Here is a 21,621-nt window from a genome sequence, read left to right as displayed (position 1 = left end):
GAATCCCAGTCAAACCAAGAGGGAGGAAACAATAGCACCTTGACGCCATGACGACATCATATGGCCCATTCTCAGCTCGGTAATGAACGAAGACTCCTTCAAAACCATTATTTACACTGACGGGAGAAAGAGCCACATTCATCACTGGGCTCTTCAGCACCTAAAAATAAAAATAAATGTTTTGCCCATGTGTTACATTTTGAGTTCACATGTTAATACCACCCTTTTTCACATGTGAGGAGAATAACATATTTCAAATCACATCTGAAATTTGACGTTTCACATGTGAAAATCTTACTTTCACACGTTCACATGTGTAAATCAATCACATTTGAAAATCAATCACGTGAGTATCTAATTTGTAGGTTTGCATGTTAGAAAATTTCACATGTGAAAATCTAACTTTTACATGTGGAATAACTTTTGCATGTGGAATTGCAGACATGTCGGGTTGAAATAATGTTATTTTCCTCATGTGAAAAAGATGGAGATAACTTTTTGCAGCAGCAATGTTTCCACTGGTGGAATAAAGAGGACCACATGTAAAAGGAACAAATGCGGGACAAGGGAATGGGGGGGGGGGGTTAATGCATCACGTTCAAATGGAGACATCCCACGGGCCCCGATGTCAATTCAACATCTATTCCACGTTGGTTCAACCAGTGTACCCAGTGGGATGGAGCATGGTGTTTGCAACGCCAGGGTTGTGGGTTTGATTCCCACGGGGGGCCAGTACAAAAAAAAATGCGTGAAATGAAATGTATGAATTCACTACTGTAAGTCACTCTGGATAAGAGTGTCTGCTAAATGACTAAAATGTAAATGGATAGTTCTGCTTGTTAACCCTATCAGTCCCAGGAACCCAGCAAAAAGTCCTCTTTTCATTGATCTAACTTTCATTTATCTGCATGTTCAGCCCTTTATATTTAGTGTTTTACCATTTAAAACACTATGGGAGTGTTTTTTTTACCATTTTCTGTTCAGGACAAACAAAACAATTTGACATAAACAGTAAATAGTTGAATTCATGAATTATAAGGTTTGTCAAAGCAAGAATCTGATCAAAATGGAGTTTCTATGAATAATGTACGTAGAGAACTAGTTGGGAATTGAACATCCAGCTAGTTAGTGACAGCTATGTGAGCTTATTACATTATTACAGACACTATGTCCTGGGATTTCTTATTTCCTTCTATGTCAGTGGTCACCAACCGGGCGATTGCGAAGCCATTTCTAGTCGATCGCCAAACATTTCTGTAAAAATAAAAAACAATGATAAAGGTGAAGGTTTCCCATTTTGAACCATTTCATGTGTCTGAAGGTACAAACTCTTCCTTCCCGGTGGACCCAGAGAGCAAATCAAGTGTACTATAGGTCTACCGCTGGCCAATCAGATGGCTCAGATGACCGTGTCTTCAGTAATGTAGCAGCATAAGAGAAAGCTACAGTGGATACTGTGAGATGTAAAACGTTTAAAAACCACGACTAGAGAGACTGTCAACGAATACAGCAAAGAGATCCTGTGAGATGTAAAATGTTTAAAAACCACGACTAGAGAGACTGTCAACGAATACAGCAAAGAGATGCTGTTTTTATGAGTGACTTCATGTTTAAGTTATTATTCATAACTGTCAACACTTTGTAGTCAACATTTTGATAAGCCATAAAATGCACGTTCACCCTACTTCCACTATCAGCACTGCAGCAGTAATGAACCAGTAGGAAAGAGTCTATAGGCTTTTGTTGTTGTTGTTGTTAGCGACTTGGGTCTTTTTTTAGTATCGAGGAATATTTCACTTTCTCTGTTCATAGGAGAAACAACGTGAATTTGTCCATGAGGTTAGAAATAATGTGGTGTGACTCGAGTTTCGCCATCAGCTGGAAGACGGTGTCCCTTTCTGGTCAGTGTCAGTGGAGGAAAGGAGGACAGAGGGACTTTGAGAGGCGGACCCTCAGTCTCCTGCTCTCTCCCTCCGCTGAGACTGACCATCAGATGCAGGTACCAATTGTCCAGGAATACAGAAGAAACCTGTCCGGAAACCACTTCTCTTTTTTTTGTCTGACTTTTTCATGTGTTTTTTTTGGTAAGGGAGTTCACAGAGGTATGGAATGTTCCATGGGATCCAGTGTTAATGGAACAGTGTTACTGGATTAACGGAACACTCCAGCGTTACTGGATTAACGGAACACTCCAGCGTTACTTGATTAACGGAACACTCCAGCGTTACTGGATTAACGGAACACTCCAGCGTTGACGGATTAACGGAACACTCCAGCGTTGACGGATTAACGGAACACTCCAGCGTTGACGGATTAACGGAACACTCCAGCGTTGACGGATTAACGGAACACTCCAGCGTTGACGGATTAACGGAACACTCCAGCGTTGACGGATTAACGGAACACTCCAGCGTTGACGGATTAACGGAACACTCCAGTGTTAATGGAACACTCCAGTGTTAATGGATTAATGTAACACTCCAGTGTTAATGGATACACTGAATCAAGTGGTCTCAGGGTAGTGGCTGAGGCCTGCATATAAATAATATCAGTAAAATCTAAAACCGCCAGTAATGTACATCGTACCAGCTCCTTCCTGGCCTCCAAAGAAAAACAAGCCTTATGCTGGTAATAAAAACCTACTCTCAGCTTGAGCTTCCTTATCAAGTTCTCTACATGCACAGTGAAGCTCAGGTTATCATCAACCCACACACCCAAATATTTATACACTTTAACTTGCTCTATAGTATGTCCAGCCAATGTAGCAATGACATGATTAGTAACATGCTTGGCATTTGAAAATACCATGGATTTTGTTTTACCAGAATTTAGAACCAGCTTTAAATCATACAGATTCTGTTGTATGATATTAAATGCTCTTTGGGCATTTTCAAAAGATAAACTACTACCACTTGAATAAAGAACAGTATCATCTGCATAAAAATGAACATCCACTGTTTCAATCAGATCCCCAATGTTGTTGATATACAAAATGAACAACAGTGGGCCCAAAATAGAACCTTCCGGAACACCCGAGCCCACCTCTATGGACTCAGATTTACAACCATCCTCCATTACACATCGTGTACTTTCGTGATGTAATGTGTTTATAAATCTAGAGCATGACCAGTAATTCCACAACATTTTAACCTTTGCACTAACACAGCATGATCCACGGTGTCAAAAGCCTTCGACAAATCAATAAAAACAGACACACAATGTAACTTCTTGTCAAGAGCACAGTGGATGTCCTTTAAAACCTTCAGTGTTGCTGAAACAGTGCTGTGGCCAGACCTAAAACCTGATTGCATTCCATTTATGGATTAACGGAACACTCCAGCGTTAATGGATTAACGGAACACTCCAACGTTAATGGATTAACGGAACACTCCAGTGTTAATGGATTAACGGAACACTCCAGCGTTAATGGATTAATGGAAGGTTCCAGTGTAAAATGGCGCAGGAGAAGAAGACAGACATTTTATGTGCCCCCAAACGATTTTGTGTTTTTTTTTGTTTGTTTATTTATTTGCGTTGACTTCTTTTTTTACTTATTTTGTACATAATGTTGCCGCTACCGTCTCTTATGACTAAAAATAACTTCAGGACATCAGGACTGTGATTACTCACCACGGACTGGAAGAATCCTTTAACGAGTCTGACGAGCCCGACGCCAACGATATACTGCTTTCTCGGGAACAGGCCCAGATCCCCGTGATTTGCGTGAAGAGGAGGCGGAGAAAAAGGGGCCGGAGGGCGGGCTGCCTTCTGAGAATTCGTAGGCGATTGAATAAACCCCCACTTCTTTCAAATCTGCTAGCAAACGTGCAATCTTTTGAGAATAAAATAGATGACCTACGCGGAATATTAAACTACCAACGGACATTCAAAACTGTAATATCTTATGCTTCACGGAGTCGTGGCTGATCGACGACACTATAAACATACAGCTGGCTGGTTATACGCTGCACCGGCAGGATAAAACAGTGACATCTGGTAAGACCAGGGGCGGCGGACTATGTATTTTTGTAAATAACAGCTGGTACACGATATCTAAGGAAGTCTCGCGCAATTGCTTGCCTGAGGTAGAGTATCTCATGATAAGCTGTAGACCACACTATCTACCTAGAGAGTTTTCATCTGTATTTTTTGTAGCTGTTTTACATACCACCACAGTCAGCGACTGGCACTAAGACAGCAATGAATGAGCTGTATTCCGCCATAAGCAAACAAGAAAACACTCACCCAGAGGCGGCGCTACAAGTAGCCGGGGACTTTAATGCAGGGAAACTTAAATCTGTTCTACCAAATTTCTATCAGCATGTTAAATGTGCAACCAGAGGATGAAAAAAAAAAACTCTGGACCACCTTTACTCCACACACAGAGTCGCATACAAAGCTCTCCCTCGCCCTCCATTTGGCAAATCTGACCATGATTCTATCCTCCTGATTCCTGCTTACAAGCAAAAATTAAAGCAGGAAGCACCAGTGACATGATCAATAAAAAAGTGGTCAGATGAAGCAGATGCTAAGCTACAGGACTGTTTTGCTATCACAGACTGGAACATGTTCCGGGATTCTTCCGATGGCATTGAGGAGTACACCACATCAGTCATTGGCTTCATCAATAAGTGCATCGATGTCGTCATCCCCACAGTGACAGTACGTACATACCCCAACCAGAAGCCATGGATTACAGGCAACATCCGCACTGAGCTAAAGCTGCCATTTTCAAGGAGCGGGACTCTAACCCAGAACCTTATAAGAACCTTACATCCGCTATGCCCTACGACTAATCATCAAACAGGCAAAGCGTCAATACAGGACTAAGATCGAATCGTACTACACCGGCTCTGATGCTCGTCGGATGTGGCAGGGCTTGCAAATTATTACAGACTACAAAGGGAAGCACAGCCGCGAGCTGCCCAGTGACACGAGAATACCAGACGAGCTAAACTACTTCTATGCTCGCTTCGAGGCAAATAACACTGAAACATGCATGAGAGCACCAGCTGCCCCAACAGATCCACAGATGATGCAATCTCTATTGCACTTCACACTGCCCTTTCACACCTGGACAAAAGGAACACCTATGTGAGAATGCTATTCATTGGCTACAGCTCAGCATTCAACACCATAGTGCCCTCAAAAGCTCATCAATAAGCTAAGGACCCTGGGACTAAACACCTCCCTCTGCAACTGGACCCTGGACTACCTGATGGGCCGACCCAGGTGGTAAGGGTAGGTAACAACACATCCGCCACGCTGATCCTCAACACAGGGGCCTCTCAGGGGTGCATGCTCTGTCCCCTCCTGTACTCCCTGTTCACTCATGACTGCACGGCCAGGCACGACTCCAACACCATCATTAAGTTTGCCGATTACACAACAGTTGTAGGCCTGATCACCGACAACGCAGAGACAGCCTATAGGAAGGAGGTCAGAAACCTGGCCTTGTGGTGCCAGGACAACAACCTCTCCCTCAACATGATTAAGACAAAGGAGATGATTGTGGACTAGAGGAAAAGGAGGACCGAGCACGCCTCCATTCTCATCAACGGAGCTGTAGTGGAGCAGGTTGAGAGCGTCAAGTTCCTTGGTGACCACATCACCAACAAACTAACATGGTCCAAGCACACCAAGACAGTCATGAAGAGGGCACGACAAAACATATTCCCCCTCAGGAGACTGAAAAGATTTGTCATGGTTCCTGAGATCCTCAAAAGGTTCTACAGCTGCACCATCGAGAGCATCCTGACTAGTTGCATCACTGCCTGGTATGGCAACTGCTCGGCCTCCAACCGCAAGGCATTACAGAGAGTAGTGCGAACGGCCCCAGTACATCACTGGGGCTAAGCTTCATGCCATCCAGGACCTCTATACCAGGCGGTGTCAGAGGAAAGCCCTGAAAATTGTCAAAGACTCCAGCCACCCTAGTCATAGACTGTTCTCTCTGCTACCGTACAGCAAGTGGTACCAGAGCGCCAAGTCTAGATCCAAGAGGCTTCGAAACAGCTTCTACCCCCAAGCCATAAGACTCCTGAACACCTAATCAAATGGCTACCCAGACTATTTGCATTGCCCCCCCTCCCCCCCTTTTACACCGCTGCTACTCTTTGTTGTTATCATCTATGCATAGTCACTTTAATAACTCTACCTACATGTACATATTACCTCAACTAACCGATGCCCCCACACATTGACTCTGTACCGGTACCCCCCTGTATATAGTCTCGCTATTGTTATTTTACTGCTGCTCTTTAATTACTTGCTACTTCTATTTCTTATTCTTATCCGTATTAAAAAAAAATGCATTGTTGGTTAGGGGCTCGTAAGTAAGCATTTCACTGTAAGGTCTACACCTGTTGTATTCGGCGCATGTGTCTATCAAATTTGATTTGATTTGTTAATGGAACACTCCAGTGTTAATGGAACACTCCAGTGTTAATGGAACACTCCAGTGTTAAAGGATTAATTGAACTGGTCTTCATAATGCCTATCATTTTATATCGGAATCCAAAACACTTAATGTCTAGGAGAGGCAGAACAGAATTCAACTCACTTGTCACCGATCGGGATAAGGTTGGGATTAGACCAGGCATGCTGGACAGGCAGATTACAGGCAAACTGTGACACCTGTACCCAGAGTTACTGTGAGAAACCACATTAGTGAGAGAATCTCTCTCATTACCTCATCATAACCAGCTGCTGCTCAAAATAAAGATATGTTGCTGTCTGTAATATATCTAAAACCAACTAAAATATCTGTTGCTGCCTACTATATCTTTACTAATACCAATTTAACTTCCCTGCTATTTTACAATAAGTATGAACCAAAGGGTCACCTCTAGAGGTACGTGAATTGGAAGAACAGACAAAATCCAGGGAGGAAACATTTACAGTAAATGTTTCCTATACACCGGATTAACTCCAGTGAATCACGGCTGTTGAATTCATTATGTAACCTCTTTCATCTGCCTTTTATAGACATGCATCTTTGTACATATACCTACAATTATTTAATGGCATTACAATTATTACTCTTGTTAAAGGAAAGAAAAACATGTGAGTCGACACAAAAATCGCCAGAGGATTCTGGACTAGAGCTTCAGCAAGGGCAGGCCTGCCTTTAAAAAAAAATAAAAACGGTGCATGTGTAATCCCTTTAGTTCCAATGGAGTATTAGCAGAAAATCCACAATACTTAACATGATTTCGTAGCAACGGTGTGCTACAAAGGACAAATATAATTGCGGGGTCAAATCTGCTCTGACGGAGACCCAGGATGGAACAATGTCGTTTTGAGCTAAATGTAACCCATTAAGGTTACATTTTTTTTTGTCTTAATAACGGAAGACACGGCGAATAGAAAAATATTTGTTCAGCTGCCGCCGCTGTCTGACCACACCTACACAGCAAATTCTCCAGTGTTAAATTAACACTGAGAGTGTTAAATTTAACACTGAGAGTGTTAAATTTAACACTGAGAGTGTTAAATTTAACACTGGTCCAGTGTCAAATACTACACGTATTTCATTAGGCCTAATACAGTGGCCTGAAACTCATGGTTTACAGGCCTCATCAGGCCTGCAAGGTTACATTATGTTCGCTTACAAAGTGCTGTGTAATTCCTATTGGAATCCAGCCAGAGTGGGGATATCTAGCGTTTGCTATTTTTATTCATCCGCAATCTTGCATTCAGAATGAGTGCCGGGTTGGGAAGACCTATGGTAAACCATCTAAACTGGAGCAACCATTTCAGTAACGGGTGCAATAAATCCAAGTAACAGATTGAATCAGTTTAGAGAAATGTATGTTATTTATATTTGAGTAGCATAAGATTAATTAATCGATCAATGTACATGAAAAAAAAAAACATAGATATTGAAACAAACAATTCTAAAAATACAACCTGCAATAGAGCATGCTGGGAAATATGATAACGATGGGTGTGGTTTTGGTTTAACACTGGTTATTAAAACCAACACCGGGGTTATTTTATAGCAACAAGTGTAAAATTAACACTTAAAGAATCAGCACTAGAAATGTTACACTGAAAAATAAACACTAGGTAATTTGCTGTGTACCTTCCTCAGTAGAGCAATAACCATAGAGCTGTATAAGGGCCAACAAGAAAAACGCACCTACTAGTGACCGGTGATTTTAATGCAGGGAAAATGAAATCCGTTTTACCTCATTTTTACCAGTATGCCATCTGTGCAACTACAGGCGACAAAACTCTTGATCACCTTTAATCCACACACACAGAAACACTGACAAGGCCCTCCCTCGTCCTCCCTTTGGCAAATCGGACCATAACTCTATATTCCTGCTTACAAGCAAAAACTCAAACAGGAAGTACCAGTGATGCGCTCAATACAGAAGTGGTTCGATGACACTAAGCTACAGGAATGTTTCGCAAGCACAAACTGGAATATGTTCCTTGATTCATCCGATAACACTGAGGAGTTGACCACATCAGTCACCAGCTTCATTAATCAACGACGTCATTCCCACAGTGATCGAACGTACATACCCCAACCAGAAGCCATGGATTACAGGCAACATCCGCATTGAGCTAAAGGCTAGAGCTGCCCCTTTCAAGAAGCAGGACACTAATCCATATGCTTATAAGAAATCCTGTTACGGCCTCTAGCAAGCCATCACTCAGGCAAAGCATAAAAACAGGATGTGGCAGGGCCTGCAAACTATTCCAGATTACAAAGGGAAACCCAGCCACGAGCTGCCTAGCGATGTGAGCCTATCAGACAAGCAAAATTCCTTCTATGCTTGCTTCGAGTCAAGCAACACTTTTGGATGACTGTGATCTCACTCTCTGTAGCTGATGTGAGTAAGACGTTTAAACAGGTTAACATTTGCAAGGGCGCAGGGCCATACAGAGTACCAGGATGAGGCACTCAGAGCTGACCAGCTGGCAAGTGTCTTCACTGACATTTTCAGCCTATCCCGACCTGGTCTGTAATACTAACTTGTTTCAAGCAGACTACCATAGTCCCCGTGCCCAAGGATGCCAAGGTAACCTGCCTAAATGAATATCGCCACGTAGCACTCACTTCTATAGCCATGAAATGCTTTGAAAGGATGGTCATGGCTTGCATCAACACCATCATCCTAGACATACTGGATCCACTCCAATTTGCATACCGCCCCAACAGATCCACAGATGACATGTCAGAGACCTGTCAGTGTGGTGCCAGGACAACAACCTCTCCCTCAACATCAGCAAGAGAAAGGAGCTGGTCGTGGACTTCATGAAACGGAGGGGGGAGCACGCCCCATTCCACATCGACGGGGCTGAAGTGGAGTGGGTCGAGAGCTTCAGGAGGCTGAAAAGATTTGGCATGGGGCCTCAGTTCTACAGCTGCACCATTGAGAGCATCTTAACTGGCTGCATCATTGCTTGGTACGGCAACTGCAAGGCACCCAACTGCAAGGCGCTACAGAGGGTGGTGAGCAGAGTTGGGACCAAGTCATTGTTTTACAAGTCACAAGTACGTCTCAAGTCTTAGCACTCAAGTCCCAAATCAAGTCCCAAGTCAAGACAGGCAAGTCCGAGTCAAGTCTCAAGTCAAAACCGTCAAGTATCAAGTCAAATCTCAAGTCTTTAACTTTGAGTTTCGAGTCCTAAACAAGTCATAATGTGCTCTTCACCAAATGTAATACCATTTCATATTTTTAACAAGAGTAATAGTTCGTATATTACATTTACGCGAATCATGAGTGCTTTTAAAAAATCTCTATATTTATTACTTTCCAAATAAACGTTATATTTCTATGGAAATGCATGGGTAGCCATGAGAAAGCTCCCCCCCCCCCCCCCAATAGTGATCGACTATCGAGGATCGCTATGTGGCGCAGACGGGCGATGTAGGCTTGTACACAATCGCCCAACCACAATCGCCCAACCTTGTTTTAGGAACTTCAGGCAGGATTTAGGCTACCAACAGCCTGGCCAGTTGTAGCTCAATCTTGGGAGCAATGATCACGTTCCCGTACTGACTGACTGTGGAGGCTCATTGATTTAACGTTACGCTAGCCTACATGATACACTAGTAAAGTAATAAAATATATAGCTGCCACAATTTACCGTTCTTTGTGCAGCTTTAAATGTCGAACAAAGTTTGAAATTGTTGCCCCTCCATCTGTAATTTTCTTCCCGCATGTTTTGCAAGTTGCAATCCATTTTTTGTTGATACAGCGTCGTCTTTACATCTGAAAATAATAATTCTGAGTATCATCTTTCCAAGGGCTCCATCTGAATTCATCCACCCACGTTCCTCTGCACTGCCACGCACAACTTTTTCTCAGCTGGCACAATTTGATTGGCTGCTGTCCGATTCAAACTGTAATCCGTTAAATGAAGAGTTGATGCGCTGCACACTTTTTTAAATAGCATAGTTTTTTATATTTGGGCTTGGGGAGGGTATCAAGTCAGGTCGAGTCAAAAGGCTCAAGTCCAAGTCACGAGTCATTGGTGTTAAAGTCAAAGTCGAGTTGCAAGTCATCATATTTGTGACTCGAGTCTGACTCGAGTCCAAGTCATGTGACTTGAGTCCACACCTCTGGTGGTGAGTACGACCCTGTACATTACTGGGGCAAAACTCCCTGCCATCCAGGACCTATACCAGGTGGTGTCAGAGGAAGGTCCAAAACATTGATAAAGACTCCAGCCACCCATGCCATAAACTGTTTTCTCTGCTATCGCACAGCAAGCAGTCCCAGTGTAACAAGTCTTGAACCAACAGGACCCTGAACAGCTTCTACCCCCAAACCACAAGACTGCTAAATAGTTAATCAAATGGCTACCCAGATTACCTGCATTGACCTTTTTTTGCACAAACTCTTGTGCATTGATTCTATGCTAACACTGGACTCTACCCACAAAAATGTAACTCTTTGGCCTGAACGCAAAGCGCTATGTCTGGAGAAAACCAGGCACAGCCTATCACCCATTTAACACCATCCCTACCGTGAAGCATGGTAGTGGCAGCATCATGCTATGGAGATGCTTTTCAGCGGCAGGAACTGGGAGACTGGTAAGGATAGAGGGAACAATGGAGCCAAATACAGGCATCCTTGATGAGAACCTGTTTCAGAGTGCAAATGACCTTAGACTGGGGTGAAGATCTAAGTTCCAATGGGACAATGACCCCAAGCATACTGCCAAAGCAATGCTGGAATGGCTTCAAAACAAGAATGTGAAAGTCTTTGAGCGGCCCAGCCAAAGCCCAGACTTTAATCCCATTGAAAATCTGTGGAAAAATTGAAAGATTGCTGTTCACCGCCGCTGCAATCTGCAAGGAAAAATGGGAGAAAATCCACAAATCCAGATGTGCAAAGCTGATACAGACATACCCAAGATGATTTAAATCTGTAATCACAGCCAAAGTATTGACTCAGGTGGTAAATATAAAGGTCCAGTCCATTAAAAAAAGTGGTGGCCCGTAACACCTCACTGTCGTGATGCCACAATTCTAGCAAAATGCATTGCGCATAGAATTAAAAAGGTATTGTCAGATATTATTCATCTTAATCAGACAGGTTTTTTACATGGATGATACATTGGAGATAATATAAGACAAGTACTGGAAACAATAGAACACTATGAAATATCTGGTAAATCAGGCCTGGTTTTCATAGCTGACTTTGAAAAGGCCTTTGATAAAATACGACTGGAATTTATATATAAATGCCTGGAATATTTCAATTTTGGAGAATCTCTTATACAATGGGTTAAAGTTATGTAAAATAGTAAATAATGGTTACTTCTCAGAAAGTTTTAAACTGTCAAGAGGAGTAAAACAAGGTTGTCCATAGTCGGCATATCTATTTATTATGGCCAACGAAATGTTAGCTATTGTTAGCTAAATCAGATCCAACAATAATGTCAAGGGGGTAGATATCAAGGGCTTAAAAACAAAGGTGTCATTGTACACTGATGAGGCATGTTTTCTTTCAAATCCACAATTTCAATCCCTCAACAGCCTCATAGAGGATCTAGATCATTTTTCTAACCTCTCTGGATTACAACCAAAGTATGATCAGTGTACTAAATTATGTATTGCATTACTAAAAAATTAAAATGTTACATGACTGTATATTTTTCCATATAAAAGGGTCTGATGTGGATATACTTGACATTCATATCTCGAAATAAATAAATTATTCCACTCCAATACATTTTAATCGAAATTTAGCAAAATTAGATAAGATCTTGCTTCCATGGAAAGGAAAATACCTGTCTATTTGTGGAAAAAAAATCCCCCTGATTTTGTCAAATCCCACGTTACCCATTTACTTACGGCCTTGTCTACACCTAGTGACGTGTTATTTGAATTATATGAGCAAAACAAATCTGTTTTGTTTGGAAAGGTAGGCCAGATAAAATTAAACAGGCCTATTTATATAATGAATATGAATTCGGAGGGCAGAAATTATTAAATATTAAAGCATTAGACCTCTCACTAAAGGCTTCAGTCATACAAAAGTTATGCTTATATCCGAACTGGTTCTCGAACAGATTAGTAAGAATGTCTCACCCCATGTTCAAGAATGGCTTTTTTCCATTTATTCAGATTATAACCTCTCACTTTCGGTTATTTGAAAATCAAATAATCTCCAAAATATCACTATTTTTAAAACAAGCCATAGAAAGATGGTTGCAATTTCAGTTTAATCCATCAGAAAAGACAGAAGAAATATTACAACAAATATTATGGTTAAACTCAAATATACTAATTGACAATAAAAAAAACATTATTTTTGGAGGGGGGAAAATTCAGCAGGTATAATCATTGTAAATTATATCATAAATAGGACTGGTGGAGTTATGCCACACATGCAGCGAACAAAAATATATGGAAATGTCTGCTCTACCCAAAATTACAACCAACCAAAACGGAAGAGGCAAGTGGAATGGGGAGAAAGTAAGGAACTTTTCTGTCGGCCCAATATTAAAGACCAGAATTGGTTAAAGAAAATTGTGATAAATAAAAAAAGTATACCAGTTTCATTTAAGGACCGAAAAAGTCACAGCTATGCTATATAGATTGCAAAATAGTTCGGAAGAGATTTTCGATGAACCAATTCCATGGCTCATGATTTATGAACTGATAGACAAAATGATGCCAGAGTCAATGTTAATTTTTTAATTTAAATTATTGTTGTTGCAACCAATAGAATATAATGTATAAAGTGCATTCTGAATGTATTCAGATCCCTTCTCTTTTCCACATTTTGTTACAGACTTACACTAAAATCGATAAAACAAAGAAATGTCGTCATCAATCTACACACAATGCCCCATAATGCCAAAGAGAAAAGTTGTTTTTTTCTTTGCAAATGTATTCAAAATAACAGAAATACCTTATTTACATAAGTATTCAACACTTTTGCTATGAGACTCAAAATTGAGCTCAGGTGCATCCATTACATTGATCATTTTGAGATGTTTCTACAACTTGATTGGAGTGCACCTGTGGTAAATTCAATTGATTAGACATGATTTGGAAAGGCGCACCTGTCTATGTGACGAACGTCAAAAGAAGTAGACCAAGGTGCAGTGTGGAAAGTGCTCATATTTATATTTATTGTAACTCAGAACACTCAAACAAAATAACAAACCATGGAAAAACGAACGTCACGTTCTGCAGACTTACTGAGCTGTACAAAAACAAGATCCCACACAGAAGGAGGGAAAAAGGGCTGCCTAAGTATGGTTCCCAATCAGAGACAACGATAGACAGCTGCCTCTGATTAGGAACCATACTTGGCTCAACACAAAGAAATAGAAAACATAAAATGGCATAGAATGCCCACTCCACATCACACCCTGACCTAACCCAAAAAAGAGAAAATAAACGGCAATCTAAGGTCAGGGTGTGACAGTCTATATAAGGTCCCACAGTTGACAATACATGTCAGAGCAAAAACCAAGCCATGAGGTTGAAGGAATTGTCCGTAGAGCTCCGAGACAGGATTATGTACCAAAAAATGTCTTCAGTATCGAAGGTCCCCAAGAACACAGTGGCCTCCATCATTCTTAAATTGAAGAAGTTTGGAACCCCCAAGACTCTTCTTAGAGCTGGCTGCCCGGTCCAAACTGAGCAATCGGGGAGAAGGGCCTTGGTCAGGGAGGTGACCAAGAACCCGATGGTCACTCTGATAGAGCTCCAGAGTTTTTCTGTGGAGATGGGAGAACTTTCCAGAAGGACAACCATCTCTACAGCACTCTACCAATCAGGCCTTTATGGTAGAGTGGCCAGAAGGAAGCCACTCCTCAGTAATTAGCACATGACAGCCTGCTTGTAGTTTGTCAAAAAGCACCTAAAGGACTCTCAGAACATGAGAAACAAGATTATCTGGTCTGATGAAACCAAGATTGAACTCTTTGGCCTGAATGCCAAGCTTCACGTCTGGAGGAAACCTGGCACCATCCCTACGGTGAAGCATGGTGGTGGCAGCATCATGCTGTGGGGATGTTTTTCAGCAGCAGGGACTGGGAGACTAGTCAGGAGCAAAGTACAGAGAGATCATTGACGAAAACCTGCTTGAGAGCGCTCAGGACCTCAGACTGAGTTGAAAGTTCAACTTCCAACAGGACAACGACCCTAAGCACACAGCCAAGTCAATGCAGGAGTAGCTTCAGGATAAGTCTCTGAATGTCCTTGAGTGGCCCAGCCAGAGCCCGGACTTGAACCCGATCGAACATCTCTGGAGAGACCTGAAAATAGCTGTGCAGCGACGCTCCCTATCCAACCTGACAGAGCTTGAGAGCATCTGCAGGGAAGAATGGGAGAAACTCCCCAAATACAGGTGTGCCAAGCTTGTAGTGTCATACCCAAGAAGACTAGAGGCTGTAATCGCTGCCAGAGGTGCTTCAAAGTTCTGAGTAAAGGGTCTGAATACTTATATAACTGTCATATTTAAGTTTTGCTTTATCATTATCGTGTATTGTGTGTAGATTGATGAGGGGGGGAAAACAATGTAATACATTTTAGAATAAGGCTGTAATGTAACAAAATGTGGAAAAAGTCAAGGGGTCTGAATACTTTCCGAATGCACTCTATGGGGGATATAACCATCCCAGCTCTGCAGAATTTGCTGCATAGAGACAGAATCATTAGATCACTTGTCTTGGTACTGGCCATATGTAGCTTGTTTTTGGTCGCAGGTCCAGGAATGGCTGAAGAATATAAACATTGACCTAACTCTGCAGATAGCACTGCTGGGTGATTTGAAAAGTCAATTGATCAATAATATAATGATACTCTTAGCAAAAAAATGTAGATCTTGAATTAACAATCTGTAGAAACTATGAGAATGGAAAGGTTTAGAACTTTTGTGAATCATCACAGCACATTTGAAAAATATATGGCAAATAGAACTGGATGGTGTTCAGAGATAGATGGGAGGGGTTGAGGGGAGCTGAAGGTTTGGGCTAATAACAACAAGATAACTAGTGTAAAATATACTGTGTCTGTAAAATGTATATAGTATGTATAAACTGGAAGAAGAAGCCTAAGTGTTATCAATTAGTTTACTCCAATTAGGTGAGGGGTGGTAGGGTTAGGGGAAAATAATGAAGGGAAATATATAACAAATATACAGTGGCAAGAAAAAAAATATGTGAACCCTTTGGAAATACCTGGATTTCAGCATAAATTTGTCCTGATCTTCATCTAGGTCACAACAATAGACAAACACAGTCTGCTTAAACTAATAACACACAAACAATTACACGTCTTCATGTCTTTATTGAACACACCATGTAAACATTCACAGTGCAGGGTGGGAAAAGTATGCGAACCGTTGGATTTAATAACTGGTTGACCCTCCTTTGGCAGCAATAACCTCAACCAAACATTTTCTGTGGATGCGGATCAGTCCTGCACAACGGTCAGGAGGAATTTTGGACCATTCCTCTTTACAACACTTTCAGTTCAGCAATATTCTTGGGATGTCTGGTGTTGAACCGCTCTCTTGAGGTCATGCCACATCATCTCAATCGGGTTGAGGTCAGGACTCTGACTGGACCACTCCAGAAGGCATATTTTCTTCTGTTGAAGCCATTATTTTCTTGATTTACTTCTGTGTTTTGGGTCGCTGTCCTGTTGCATCACCCAACTTCTGTTGAGCTTCCATTGGCAGACAGATAGCCTAACATTCTCCTGTAAAATGTCTTGAGAAACTTGGGAATTCATTTTTCTGTAAATGACAGCAAGCTGTCCAGGCCCTGAGGCAGCAAAGCAGCTCCAAACAATGATGCTCCCTCCACCATACTTTACAGTTGGGATGAGGTTTTGTTGTTGGTGTGCTGTGCCTTTTTTCTCCACACATAATGTGGTGTGTTCCTTCCAAACAACTCAACAGTAGTTTCATCTGTCCACAGAATATTTTGCCAGTAGCTCTGTGGAACATCCAGGTGCTCTTTTGCAAACTACAGACGTGCAGCAATGTTTTTTTTGGACAGCGGTGGCTTCTTCCGTGGTGTCCTCCCATTAACACCATTCTTGTTTAATGTTTTACGTATTGTAGACTCATCAGAGATGTTAGCATGTTCCAGTGATTTCTGTAAGTCTTTAGCTGACACTCTATTGTATTCAATGTAGACAAGAAAAATACAATACTTTGTGTGTTATTAGTTTAAGCAGACTGTGTTTGTCTATTGTTGTGACTTAGATGAAGATAAGATCAAATTTGATGACAAATTTATGCAGAAATCCAGGTAATTCCAAAGAGTTCACATACTTTTTATTGCCACTGTATATGTATATAGCCATGTTATTACCTGGTACTCCCTGTATATAGCCATGTTATTACCTGGTACTCCCTGTATATAGCCATGTTATTACCTGGTACTCCCTGTATATAACCATGTTATTACCTGGTACTCCCTGTATATAACCATGTTATTACCTGGTACTCCCTGTATATAGCCATGTTATTACCTGGTACTCCCTGTATATAGCCATGTTATTACCTGGTACTCCCTGTATATAGCCATGTTATTACCTGGTACTCCCTGTATATAACCATGTTATTACCTGGTACTCCCTGTATATAGCCATGTTATTACCTGGTACTCCCTGTATATAGCCATGTTATTACCTGGTACTCCCTGTATATAACCATGTTATTACCTGGTACTCCCTGTATATAGCCATGTTATTACCTGGTACTCCCTGTATATAACCATGTAATTACCTGGTAGTCCCTGTATATAGCCATGTTATTACCTGGTACTCCCTGTATATAGCCATGTTATTACCTGGTACTTCCTGTATATAGCCATGTTATTACCTGGTACTCCCTGTATATAGCCATGTTATTACCTGGTACTCCCTGTATATAACCATGTTATTACCTGGTACTCCCTGTATATAGCCATGTTATTACCTGGTACTTCCTGTATATAACCATGTTATTACCTGGTACTCCCTGTATATAACCATGTTATTACCTGGTACTTCCTGTATATAGCCATGTTATTACCTGGTACTCCCTGTATATAACCATGTTATTACCTGGTACTCCCTGTATATAACCATGTTATTACCTGGTAGTCCCTGTATATAGCCATGTTATTACCTGGTACTCCCTGTATATAGCCATGTTATTACCTGGTACTCCCTGTGTATAGCCATGTTATTACCTGGTACTCCCTGTATATAGCCATGTTATTACCTGGTACTCCCTGTATATAGCCATGTTATTACCTGGTACTCCCTGTATATAGCCATGTTATTACCTGGTAGTCCCTGTATATAACCATGTTATTACCTGGTACTCCGTGTGTATAGCCATGTTATTACCTGGTACTCCCTGTATATAACCATGTTATTACCTGGTACTCCCTGTATATAACCATGTTATTACCTGGTACTCCCTGTATATAACCATGTTATTACCTGGTAGTCCCTGTATATAGCCATGTTATTACATGGTACTCCCTGTATATAGCCGTGTTATTAGCTGGTACTTCCTGTATATAGCCATGTTATTACCTGGTACTCCCTGTATATAGCCATGTTATTACCTGGTACTCCCTGTATATAGCCATGTTATTACCTGGTACTCCCTGTGTATAGCCATGTTATTACCTGGTACTCCCTGTATATAGCCATGTTATTACCTGGTACTCCCTGTATATAACCATGTTATTACCTGGTACTCCCTGTATATAGCCATGTTATTACCTGGTACTCCCTGTATATAACCATGTTATTACCTGGTACTCCCTGTATATAGCCATGTTATTACCTGGTAGTCCCTGTATATAGCCATGTTATTACCTGGTACTCCCTGTATATAACCATGTTATTGTTATTTGTTATTCCATAGGGCTCTGGTCTAAAGTAGTACACTATATAGGGAATAGGGTTCCATAGGGCTCTGGTCTAAAGTAGTGCACTATATAGGGAATAGGGTTCCATAGGGCTCTGGTCTAAAGTAGTACACTATATAGGGAATAGGGTTCCATAGGGCTCTGGTCTAAAGTAGTACACTATATAGGGAATAGGGTTCCATAAGGCTCTGGTCTAAAGTAGTACACTATATAGGGAATAGGGTTCCATAGGGCTCTGGTCTAAAGTAGTGCACTATATAGGGAATAGGGTTCCATAGGGCTCTGGTCTAAAGTAGTGCACTATATAGGGAATAGGGTTCCATAGGGCTCTGGTCTAAAGTAGTGCACTATATAGGGAATAGGGTTCCATAGGGCTCTGGTCTAAAGTAGTGCACTATATATAGGGAATAGGGTTCCATAGGGCTCTGGTCTAAAGTAGTGCACTACGTAGGGAATAGGGTGCGATGGACTCACCTGAGAGAAGTTCAGTCCATTGAGCGGGTGACACTGCTCCTCCACCTTCTCCACGGCTCCTGTCCTCTTCCTCATCCTCTCTGCCTCCTGGGCCAGGTACAGATCCAACACCGGGACACCCCTCGTCTTGATGTCCGCCTCCGTCAACGAGTTCACCATCAACATCACCCAAACAGGCCTCTTCCTCTCCCAGTTCCCAGCTATTGCATTAAACAGGTAGTCAGCGTAGAGGCCTTTACCCCTCTGGTCAGGAGTCATCCACGATGGCATCATGAGCTTGACGTACTCCAAGTGCCTCTTGAGTCGTCTGTAGATGTCCCTGGGTAGAACATCCTGTAGGGTTCCCCCCTGGGGGAGGAGCTGGCAGCTGGTCAGGGCTGAGATGGTGTAGGGATCGGTCAAGTCCAGCTCCAAGTAAACCATGTTGCTCTCCTGGAAAGCCTTCTTGGAGTTCTCTGGGATAAAGTCCCAGACGCGCGTGTAAGGGACGTGGATCGTGCCGTAGAAGTAGGACGGAGGGTTACGTTTGATGGTCCACAGGAAAGAGTTCAGATCACTTTGCTACCGATGCGGAAAAGAGGAAAGAAGACATGAGTGAATCAGTAGTATTATTACCAGGCTATTAAAACCAAATTCATGTTTATTGGTCAACCCAAAACCTTATGTCCTTAATGAACATATACAGTCTGTCTGTCTGTCTGTCTGTCTGTCTGTCTGTCTGGACAAACAAACCATTTAATAGCTGGCTGGTCTAAAAACAGACTTGCAATAAACAACAATACCTACTAGTTATCATCCATTGCAAATAGACAGCGTGAACACGTAGCTATTTAAATTGACCCGAGTCTGTTGATTCTACGTGCGATAGGCTATGTGATGCTCGGTAATGGACTGATAATGTCTTATCAGCAGAACACTTCACAGCGCACTGGACTCACACAATAGACATCCGAAATGATCTGCGCTCTTAAGAGGATGTCGAAACTTTACAGGAAAACACTTAGACCTACTTTTTTTTTAGGTTCACACCTATTTGTGGATTAGGCTACACTCGCGGATGAATGAACTCGCCTAGAAACAACATATTTTGTAAATGAAAAGTGAATGGAAGGTAATAATCATTTAGACTAACATATTTTATAGGCTAAAACTGGACCGTGGACATTCAGATATTCAAATACCAGTTCCATTGGAAATGTAAAAAAAAAATGATGAAAAAAAGCATAATTTACTAAGATGTTGGCTAAGACATGAATTATATTCAATTGGACGTGATATTAGGGGACTTACTTTCCTTTTGAGCTCGCAGTTAGAGGACTCCCGGAGGCTCCATTGGTCGGTTCCTTTCAGCAGCAGTATTAGGAACGCTTGAATAAATGTGACCCGAGAGACCAGCATCGTAACTCCCAACGTGCACGCTATTTTCACACCGTGTCGCAAGATGAAGCCACCCAAAAACTATTCTTTCCGGGGAAATTGCTTTAATTATTTTCCAAATTTCAGTTCCATGGAAATATTAAGTCAAACACGCCGACATATAGCCTATCTATCTTTCTGCCGCCGGAAGAACTCATGTTTGAGTGAAATTGCGTTCAATACTTTGAGTAATGTTTTTTTTTCTCCCCCCACTTGTGTGAAAGCATTGACGTTATTTTGTGTCTATGTCTTCATGCTGTTGTCTTGAATCTGACACTTTCCCTCTCCCTCATATTTGATAAGAAGGTGCCATGCATGGCACTTGATGGAAGACTATAACTTGCTCCGCGATAGCAGGCTAGGCTACAATCCTCAATGAGATAAAAAAATAAAAATATCTAATCTAACTTTCCAGTGTTTAATAGGCCACACTTAGAAGCGAACAGAATGTTCACAGTGAGTAAATTAGTATCCAAAGTGCACGCAAGCAACAGGTTCTAAACGAAAGTTGTGCGTCTTCAGGTTCCCCGGGAATGAGCGGTGGAAATTCCTCGCCTCAATGTTGTTACTACTCTCCGCTGTTATCTACTTCCAAACACAACAGGCACGCAGAAATAAATGATTTCACCGGTGCTGTACGGAATGCGGACGTAGCAACACTTTCTCCTGATTTGGTTGTCCAATTCCAAGCGCCATCAATCGTTCCCCAAATCCTCGAAGAAATCTTTCTCTATCGTGTCCTCCTTGTTTCCATAACTCCAGACTCCCCTCATTTCTCTCAGTGTTGCTGGAGTGTGTAAGCATCTCTATGTTAGGCTCATGCATGGGACACTACCTACCCCCCCTGCCCCCACCCTCTTTCTCTCCCTCTCTCTCTCTCCACTCCTCCACCCCCCTCCCCACTGTGCAATAATCTGATTTCACCCCCCCCCCCCCCCCCCCCCCTCCGCGGGTCGTGAGAGGAGTACACTCATTCACTTCAAAAGTATAATCCGACTATGGTCTGATCTCGTCCTGGGGACTTTATCAGGATTCGACAAGTTTCGGCTTTTCCAGAGCCCTCACAGCGGCAGGAGTGAGAGCGGTAGAGCCCTCACAGCGGCAGGAGTGAGAGCGGTAGAGCCCTCACAGCGGCAGGAGTGAGAGCGGTAGAGCCCTCACAGCGGCAGGAGTGAGAGCGGTAGACTACCAATTAATTAACACTAAGAATAGGGCAAGCAATCAAAGCAAACTTTATTAAGTCACAATGTTTAAATACGAATCAATAAGAAAAATACCACAACTTTTGTAATAGCAAATTGTATTACTAGTAGATTACTATTTAAAGGTTGTAATTACGGTACAATTTAATGAAAACATTTTCAA

The 21,621-nt window shown here is 41.9% G+C and overlaps 1 protein-coding gene across 2 annotated transcripts in view; it reads right to left on the bottom strand.

Moving 5' to 3' along the window:
* The window catches only part of trabd2a (TraB domain containing 2A), a 158,234-nt gene extending 137,158 nt beyond the window's left edge, over window positions 1-21,076 (bottom strand). For both annotated transcript variants that reach the window (XM_045692665.2, XM_045692666.2), the window contains exons 1-2: window positions 20,131-21,076; window positions 18,841-19,401 (exon numbers count right to left, since the gene is read on the bottom strand). In XM_045692665.2, the coding sequence (XP_045548621.1) occupies window positions 18,841-19,401; window positions 20,131-20,238 (669 nt within the window). In that variant the 5' untranslated portion in view covers window positions 20,239-21,076. The remainder of the gene's footprint in view (window positions 1-18,840; window positions 19,402-20,130) is intronic.
* Between the last annotated feature and the right edge of the window lie 545 nt (window positions 21,077-21,621).

This window comes from Salmo salar, chromosome 13 (assembly GCF_965601325.2).
Source record: "Salmo salar chromosome 13, fSalSal1, whole genome shotgun sequence".
Lineage (NCBI taxonomy): Eukaryota > Metazoa > Chordata > Actinopteri > Salmoniformes > Salmonidae > Salmo > Salmo salar.
Note: the sequence above shows the minus strand (reverse complement) of the source record. Positions and strands in the feature narration are given on the sequence as shown.